The sequence below is a fragment of the Eubalaena glacialis genome, chromosome 11 (assembly GCF_028564815.1).
Source record: "Eubalaena glacialis isolate mEubGla1 chromosome 11, mEubGla1.1.hap2.+ XY, whole genome shotgun sequence".
Classification (NCBI taxonomy): Eukaryota; Metazoa; Chordata; class Mammalia; order Artiodactyla; family Balaenidae; genus Eubalaena; species Eubalaena glacialis.
Genome location: NC_083726.1, coordinates 5730269 through 5739525, shown reverse-complemented (window position 1 = coordinate 5739525; position 9257 = coordinate 5730269). Strand labels below are relative to the sequence as shown.

General features: G+C 60.0%; 1 protein-coding gene across 1 annotated transcript in view; it reads right to left on the bottom strand.

The window, feature by feature from the left end:
- Window positions 1–286: 286 nt before the first annotated feature.
- Window positions 287–9257, bottom strand: part of SULT4A1 (sulfotransferase family 4A member 1) — a 33309-nt gene continuing 24338 nt past the window's right edge. The window contains exons 5-7 of the mRNA XM_061205506.1: window positions 6341–6435; window positions 3625–3763; window positions 287–598 (exon numbers count right to left, since the gene is read on the bottom strand). Coding sequence (XP_061061489.1) covers window positions 486–598; window positions 3625–3763; window positions 6341–6435 — 347 coding nt within the window. The 3' untranslated portion in view covers window positions 287–485. The remainder of the gene's footprint in view (window positions 599–3624; window positions 3764–6340; window positions 6436–9257) is intronic.

Here is a 9257-nt window from a genome sequence, read left to right as displayed (position 1 = left end):
GTCCTCACCAGCGTCTCACAACCAGACAAGAACCGAATGGCTGTGCCTTACGGAAGAAAACTACAAAAATAAAGAGTCAACCCTGAGATCTTCCTACCATTCGGGTGTGGCTCGCTCCTGAGTCCCTCGGAAATGAACTTTTATTTGGTTTACTGACATTTATTTAGATTTCCAGTGAAAAGCTCTATAAAATACAATAAATAATGTGGGTTGTAAAAGGTAGACATTCTAGCTGCATATGTTACAGACAGGATACGTATGGTCCAGGTCATCAGAACCGCAATCTTTGTAATCAGACATGTAGACTTCAAATTCCAAAGGTGAGACAGCTGCTCTGGATCGGAAATAACCCCACTTCCTCCATTTCTGCACCGTGTCTTACACCGCTTCCAGAGTTTGTCCAGCAAGTAACAAATGAGTGCAAACGGGACTTTGAGCTATTAGTGTCTGGGTACTGTGAGCATGCAAGTTTGCTGTTGCTGTTATTATAAGTAAAAGTCGAACATGACGTCACACTTTCCCATCTTCTGTTTATACACCAAATCAAACTTCTCGTTCATGGAGACAGTGAAGATGTCCTTCCACAGCCCGACTCTTCCTAAAACACAAACAAGAGCAGAATGTGCTGAATTCACCTGCTGTCAGGCCAGCTACCAAGCCACAGGAAATGGATCTGGAAGGTTCCAGATCTATTCCCGGACCCTTCTGAACCTGGTCTATTGGGGCAGGATGGGCCACGTGAACTACAGACCAGCTGAACCCTCTTCCCTGAGTCTGGTCATCCCGATGTGCTTTCCGCCCAGCACCATAAATGTGCAGAGCTGCGGGCCTTGCCATCCACCACTGAGTCCCCAGCACCAGGCACAAAGCGGGTGAGTCACAACACCGCAGAGGACAGACAGTGTCTGTGGAACAGATCTGCGGCTCCGGGCACCATGTGGATCTGGGTCCTCGTGACACCACTACTCACTCACGGCTCAACAGCTCCACCAAGGCAGGATTTGCTTCTGGAGAATTTTAAAAGGAAAAAAAAAAAATCATCCAAAAAGGTAGAACATTTTATGGTGAGCAGGAAGCCGCCTGACCAGGTCAAGGGTGAAGATTTCGAGAAGCCTGCTCGTGCATCGTCAGGCAGGAATTTAAAGGGAGAAAAACAGTCAGAGCTCCCAACTCAACATCAAAACGAGTCCCAGGCCCCCGAGCCACTCCATCGCAGCCACAGCTCAGCGAGGCTTGGTCAGAAAATGCGACCTCCTCCTGGCAGATGTGAGGGAGCCTGGAGAGTGCAGACTGATGTGCAGGGACGGGCCTACCCATCCCTTTATGAAGGGAAGAGAGAGCTCAAAATGACGAAAACTGCTGAACCCACTTTCCTTAACTACAAAATCTTCAGTTGTTCTGGTCACATATGAATGGCGACTGTGAAGATGTCACGAGTGGGGGTCCCGCCCTCCCACCTACAGGAGCTGTGAACGCGTCACCCGGAGAGCCGGGGCTGTGCTTTTATATAACCGCCTCGAGGGACTGAAATGCCCGTTTAGAATTCTATTCACCGTCAGCATCTCTGAGATCAGAGCTCTGACCGTCTCCAGCAAACATCCTTTGTTAGCTCTGTTATTAACAGTCGTCCTTGTCCTGGCAGGACCTCACATATGAAACTGCAACCCTGCAAATGCTGAGCTAATAGATCCAAAGTGACAAGGATTTTCTCTTCGGTGATGAAAAATTATACGTCAGTGTTGGAGAGGAAAAAACAAGAGACACTGTTCTTGGTACCCTCTAATGATACCTAAGGGACAAAACTAAAAGCTTCTAGACCAATCACACGATAAATATATTTTTCCATGACTATTTTTCTCAGCTGAGGCAGCTGAGAGCTCATGAAAGGAGTCACCCACCTGGTTTAGGATTTGGAATCAAGACAGTGCAATTTATGCTGTGATATGAATCAAATCTAAGCAATGCAGCTGGCTACTCGAGCCCCTGCATTCTCACCAACGCAAGGAGGTCTTCTGAGCAAAGAGGCAATATGCTAAAAGAAAACAAAATCAAAGAACTGAAATAAAGCAAAACCAAGGTAAACGATGATAAAGCAAACACATCGGAAGAAGCATATGGGCACGCAGTATGTTCTCGACACTTCTTAACCACACAAATGAACCGAAGGGGGGATTCTGGAGAAGGTCACACCCAAGGATGACAAAACACAGCGAAAGCAAAATAAAAAAGAGCAAATAAACTTTAAATAATAAACATTTGTGAAGATGCAGCCAGGAACGAAACGGCAGGGTGACGTGGCTTGTTAGTGTCTTCTTGGAGAGCGGCCCACCTGCCTTTACAGGAAGGCGCTCGCCCCCTGACCTTCAGAACAGCCCTGCGAGCCAAGCGGGTTGGCAGCCATGACCCGCCCTCCTTAGAGGAAGGACCAAAGGCCAGAGAAGCTCAAAGGCGTGGCCTGAGCTTGGCCAGGCCAGGCCGCAGCCCGGCTCTTCTCTCCGCTCCAGGCAGCTGCCTGCAGAGTCCGGCGTCGTTTCGGGCCCTCCTCTCGGACATTCTCACCGCCCGAGGGAGCTAGGAACCAGCCTCGCGTCCACAGCACCGAGTCAGGCGCGACTCCTGCTGAAGACGTGGCTCCCAGGCCTCGGGCAGCTCCCAGCGGTGCCGGGGATTTTAACGCCCGAGCGCTCCACAGTCGAGCAGCCTGGAATGCCACAAGCCCCGAGGGCACGGAGAGCAACCCGGGCGGGTCTGGGGAGGGCTCCTGCCAGGAACTCCTGCCTCACCGCCAACTGCTTCACGCGCAAGACGCAAGACGCAGCTCTCGCACCAGGAGGGAGCGCCAGCTCTGTGACGGCTGAGGCCTGCGCTTCCTGCTCGCTCGCGCTCTCACACACACACACACACACACACGCGCGCACATACACACCATACACACACCCCACACACACACACACCACAGACACACGCGCACACACACACACCATACACACACACCACAGACACACACACACACACGCACCACATACACACCACAGACACGCCAGACACACACACACCCCACATACACACCACACACACACACACCACACACACCCCTTCCCCCGACGCGGCTGCTCCTCCCCGCGCTGCTAGCTCCCCTGGCGGATGGAGGGAAACGGCCCTTCCGCACACGGACTCTCCCCACTCTCTTCCCTCGACTCCCGCGGGCCAGCTGGAGCTCAAGGAGGCCACGTGCACGCACTGCGCTCCTAAACACCACAGCCCCCAACCCATCCCCAGGGTCTGCCCGGTGGGGCATCTGGGAAGGCGCCCGCCTGAAACGCCTCTTGCCCACAGAGCCTGAGACATCCCGGCAGCCAGGCCCGCGAACTCCGACACCGTGCGCGGGGTGACAAGGCCAGCTCCAGCGGGGAGCTCCGGGGAGCCTCAGCGACACTTCTCGGGTTACCTTCCTGCCCCTCGAAGAACACAGGGCTCTGGAGAAACGAGGCTCAGGGCAGCGGAACCCTGACGTGGGGGGACTGTGGTCCAGAACGCGCGAGGACAGTGGCAGGAAGGGGGACGAGGCCGCCGGGGCCCCAGGCAGAGGCAGAGGGAAGGAGGGGGGGCAGGCGGGGCGCGTACCCCGGCCCACAGGCAGGGCCTCGGCGTCGCAGCACTGGTCCACCAGCTGGCGGCAGTGCTCGGTCAGGGACTCCAGCTGCGCCTTGTCACACGGCACCCCCAGGAACCGGGCCAGCTGCTCCACCATCGCCACCAGGTCCTGGAAGACAAGAGCAGAGCGCGGGAGCCTGTCGGAGGTGGCGCCTTTACAGAACACGACTTCCGGTACTGTATCCACAGCCTTACTTAGTCCTCAGGACAAGCCTGAAATTGGCCTCGTCTGGAAATAAAATCCAGGTGAAGAAACTGCCCAAGGGCACGCCGCTCTCAAGTGGCAGACCTGGAACTCAAACCCAGGTCCCACGGAAGCAGACGTGAGGTCCTGATACAGCTGCGGTCATCTTAAACAGCAGCAAGAAGGAAAAGCCCTTTGAACTGCGCCAGGAGCAAGACCAGCTCACTCTCTCCCCGTCCCACCACGCCATCCGCTGGAATCTAGACTGGCGCTCAGGAGAACAGGGAGACCCTAGGGACCCCAGGCAGGCCTCAGGGCCGGCCCACCCCACCGGGCATGGGGAGCTGGCTTGGTGTGAAGCAAGATTCAGCTCTACTTGACTCGCTGACATAAAGCCATCTCTGGGCCCCATCGCCGCACCATTCCTGAGAGCGGAGCATTACGGGCGCAGCCCAACAGCCTCCAGAGGGGCCCCGCCCACCTGCTCACTCCGGCCCACGTCCCTCTGGGCAGACACCCAGACCCGCACCCCGACCTGCAGGGGCCTGACAGCCGGGTCCACGCTGGCTTCCATGCTGTTCCTTCAGCCTGTCAGGCGGGTTCTTTCTGGGACTTTAGTTTGCTGTGTCCCGTCTGGAATGTTCTTCTCCAGGTGTCCACATGGGTCACTCCCTCACTTCTTTCAGGTCTTTGTCCCCATCAGTGACGCTTTCCCTGACCTGCACTTAAACCTGCCACCCCCCCTCCCCAGCACTTCCCTTTTCTGCTTTATTTTTCAGCATTTATCATCATCCAGTGCATTTTACTGTTCGTGTTTGGGGGGGGTGGGGCGGGAGGAAGAGGCAGGGAGGCTGCGAAAACCCAGGCCACAGTGACACCGACCTGGGCCAGGGAGACGGGGTCAGAACTGGGGAGAAACAGTCACATAAGAGATACGTTTTGAAAGTAGAGCCAACGGGATTTGGAAAATGAAGGCCAGGTATGAGAGAGGGAGAAGTCAAGGATGAGTCCAGACTTCTGCGTGAGCAGTGGAGGACAGAGCCGCTGCCCTGGATGCAGACGGGTGCAAGTGCGGAGGACCCGAGGGGACCCCTCCGGAGTTTGGTTTGGAGACGTTACGTCTGCGATCTGCACCACACACCCAGGCAGAAAGGTGCGGTGGGTGGACGGAGATGAGCCTGGAGAGGGTCCGAATCGGGCCTGGGGGCCCGAGGCCCAGCTGAGGCCACCAGGGGAGAGAGTGTGGATGGAGGAGACCAGAGCTGAGGTCTGGGGGCAGAGGCAGGGCTGCTGCCATGGAGGAGTCAAGGGGAGCATCCGGGGATGCGGGACGCAGGACCAAGTGTGACCGACTGCCTGTCACCTGCTGCTAGGAGGGCGGGACCGAGGGACCCAGACACACGGGGGTCGTGTTGACCTTGACAGAGCAGCCTGGGGACGGGGTGAGCCTGCCCTGGAGGGGCTCAGGAGTGGAGACAAGCCTGAGGTCCCTCGGCAAAGAGGAGCTGAGGAAAGGGAAGGACGTTGCGGGGAGGAGGGCCGGGCTGGGGCAGGTTCGCACTGTCGCCCTGAGAAAGGAGAGGCGTCAGCACTTCTGCTCGGGCAGCGGCAGGGTTCAGACCCGGCAGGGGGCAGCGGGGTTGCAGGACCAAGGGGACCTCGCACACGCGCGGCGCACGGCGAGGCTCTCAACGTGCTGAGGACGACGGTGCTGACACCGGGACGGGACGTGCCGGCCCCCCTTCCAGACCTCGCTGTCCCGAGGGCACAGGAGACGTCCTGCCTCGCTGCCCCAGCACCACCACCCAGCCTGGCACATGCACTCAACCACCACCTAGTGCCCGGCACCCTCTGCCAGGCACTCAAGAACTCGTCACAGGAATCGATTCACAGGTACACCCGCCGGGGTTGTCAGCACTTTGAGAATTGCCACCCTAAGGCAAACAGGCTGGGACGAGAAATTCAGACTCTGCCATCTCAGCCCTTTGCCCCAAGCTGGTCACCTACACAGAGGGTGCTGGGTGGCAGCAGGGTGAGTCCGGCTATCGCTCCACTGCTGCTGAAGCAGAAAAACAATAAATGGGCCTCTCGAAAGCACCGCGTGCCACCAACCCAGAAGCTGTGCTTGGCCGGGGGCCAGGGCAGGGCAGAGGCCCGGGGGGCCAGCACCGGCTGGAGGCGAAACACTGGTCAGGGGGACCCTGGGCCCACCCGGAACTCCTGAGTCCAACTGTTACCCCTGATGCCCAGGGTCTTGGCGCTGCAGGCCCCGCCCGCCCGCCCGCCCGCCCGCACTGGGGGCGGCGGCTGTGAGACTGAGGGCGGGGCCGGCAGCTGCCTCCCGTGGCGCTCACCCCCGTGGTGCTCACCCCTACGGCACTCACCCCTGTGGCGCTCACCCCGTGGCGCTCACCCCGTGGCACTCACCCCCGTGGCGCTCACCCCTACGGCACTTACCCCCGTGGCACTCACCCCTGTGGCGCTCACCCCTACGGCACTCACCCGGTGCATGTCTTCGTACTTGAGGAAAAGCACGTTCGAGTCCATACGGTGCTCCCAGAACTCCTGCACGTGCTCAAACCAGGAGCCGTAGCCCACTGTGGAGACAAGGGGACAGGTGACCAGTCACAGGGAGGGAGCGGGCATGTGTGAGGTGGCCTTGCTCCCTGCCTTCCCTGCCAGAAGGCTACCCTCCTCTGCCCAGTAGCTGTGCTTCAGGAAGCCCTGGGCTCCACCGGCAGCCCCCCAGATGAGCCACGTCCCCTGGCCTCCTGCCCAAGGCCTCGGCCCCTGCCTCCCGGCTGCCCAGAAGCCCCGACTCTTACGTGGAAGCCTCTGTTCTCCGGGGGTATGGACGGTACCCGACACCCATGAGTTTCTCTAACAAGGGGTGACCGGGAAGAGAATGACGCCCAGAGGAAGTGGGACACAGGACCAGTGAGTTTTGCTGTCGGGGCTAGGATGGGGTGCGGAGGCTCTAGGCAGAGCTGCGAACGGGGCCTGCGAGGCAAGCGCATCACAGACAGAATCCTGGAACCAGGCAGAACCAGGAAGGCGCGGGGATGAAGAGGGGCAGCGGGCCCTGTCCTGGCACACGAGGTTGGGCAGGACGGGACGACAGGTCACACCCACACCCCAGCCCTCGCATTTCCCACGCTCCTTAGGGCCTTGGTGTGGGGTTGAGGTCACACAGGCAGAGACACAGATCAGTGTGGCCAGGCTGCTTCGCAACGTTTTTCATAAAAACGATTGATTCTCACTGCCGATTCACGCTGATGTGCCCATCGCCATGAGGACATCTCCCGAGGGGGCTTCCACATTAATCAGAGGAAGGTCTCGGCCGAAGAACATGGGGGCCCCTGGGCCTGCTGGGCATCGGGAAGCAGGTCCGGCTGGATAACAGGGGCCAGTCAGGGGTGGTGGCCCTGCTGCCTGTGTCCTCTCTCGCCCGAGCGCCCGTCCAGCTCGCAAACACTGGGCCCTGCAGTGGAGCTCCCGGCCTGGCGGCAAAGCCCCAAGGAGACTGGCACGGCGACATGGAGTGACCAGCACTGGGAGGGAGGCCCCGCGGACAAGGGCAGGCCTCAAAGGATCAGTGAGGGCTAGGCAGACAGCTGAGAGGAAGAGACAGCAGGGGAAGCGGCGCACAGAGGCAAGGCCTGCAAATGGGCCTTAAAGACATAAGAAGTGGCCGCGGGGGCCCGCGGAGCAGGTCAGAAGCAGGTGGCAAGGTCAGACAGAGGGCGGAGGGCGAAGGACAAGGGCTCGGGACAGAGGCGGCCGGCCCCTCATCTCCTCGCTGGCCGTGAGACCCGGCGGGCCCTGAGCCTCTCTGCCGCCCCCCAGGGCTGCCGTGGCGCCGAGAGCCCCGCGTACAGGAGGGCCTGAGGGCCGGCACCTGTGCGTCCTCCTCTCTGGTGGAAGGTTCCACGGGGTGGGATGGGCAAGGCGCCAGCGAGGGTCCTACTTGTAGCACGGAGTCCCCTGAGTGGCAGGGCTGCTCCTGCCCCCGCACAAGCACACCTCAAGGTGCCGACAACCTCTTACACTTACACGCGTGACCAAGGCTGGGAAAACAGGGGTGACCTAACGCCTGGGTCCCAGCCAGCGCGACCTGACAACATCAGCCTGCCATCCCGCCAGCAGGTGGCAGCACAGCAGCAGCCTGGGCCCCACAGTCCGACGAGAGGTCCTGAGGGATGGAGGCGTAGGTCAGGGGTCGCTGAGGGGTGGGCCCTGGGGACCAGAAGGCCCTCTTCGGGCCAACTAGGCGCCCCTCCAGCACTTCATGCAGAGCGAAGGGCGGGGAGCTCTGGAAGGGGGGGGGGTAAGGGGGTGGAAATGAACCAACACAGGGCAGGCTTCAGCCAAAGGCCTTGCTGGAGACCCGCCGCTGGGTGAATCCTGGCCCTCTTTGGGCCCCGGCGCTCCCACGGCAAAGTTCTAGCTGCGGGGCCCTGGACTCCAGGCCTGGCACATCCCCGCTCCGTGCACGCACAGGGCAGGACGTAACAGGCCAGCCTTCCCGCTTGACAGGACAACGGCGAGTCCAGAGAAGGAAGGGGCCTGCGCAGCTCACGGACAGGCTGATGACCTCGGGGCCCCGAGCGGAGTCTCCCAAGTCTGGGCCCACAGCTGGCACGCAGACCAGGCGAGCCGCGCCCTGGGGCCAAGCAGTCCACTGGGCCTGGACACGGAGGTAAGAAAACCCCGCTCCTTCCCAGAGAACACTCGCAGACAGACGGCCAGGGCTGCTGGGGACGGGGACGGGGAGGCTGGACGGGGGGTGACTCGGGGACAGCGAGGACGTGAGCACAGGGTCACTCGCACGGGGACAGGGGTGACAGGACAGAGGTCACACACAGGGACTCCTCCGCCCTGCTCCTGTCCCCCAGGCACATGGCTCCAGGGCCCCCCAGCCCTGCAGTGTGCAGGTCACGACCCCCAACACAGGGCTCGGGCAGCGTGTCCTCGCTCTGGTAGCGAACAGCATCATTTCACTGCCCCTTCTGCACTTCATTCTTCAAGTTCTTCAGGACCTCGGACAGAGAAGGCAAGCCTCCTCGAGAGCCGGAATGGGGCGGGAGCGCAGAGAATAAACAGGATTGGGGAGGCTAAGTACATGGGTGCAGAGGCTTTGGCGGGACCACAGCCAGTGTGTGCAGCCTTGAACTTCCGTGCCGGGCAGTGCTGTGACCTTCACAGCGCGGAGAGGCCTGTACTAGGTAACTTTTAACGGCTCTGGCCCGAGCAGGAGGCTTTCAGCCCTGCACCGCAGGGCAGTCTGAACTTGGTGGACACTGCTGTCTACGACAGTGTTGCCCCCATGCAGGTGACTGCTTCTATAAAGGCAGGGATGCAAAGTGGGACTTAGAAATACGGCTTCGGGAACCACAGGAGTGGCTTGCTCCAAATGCCT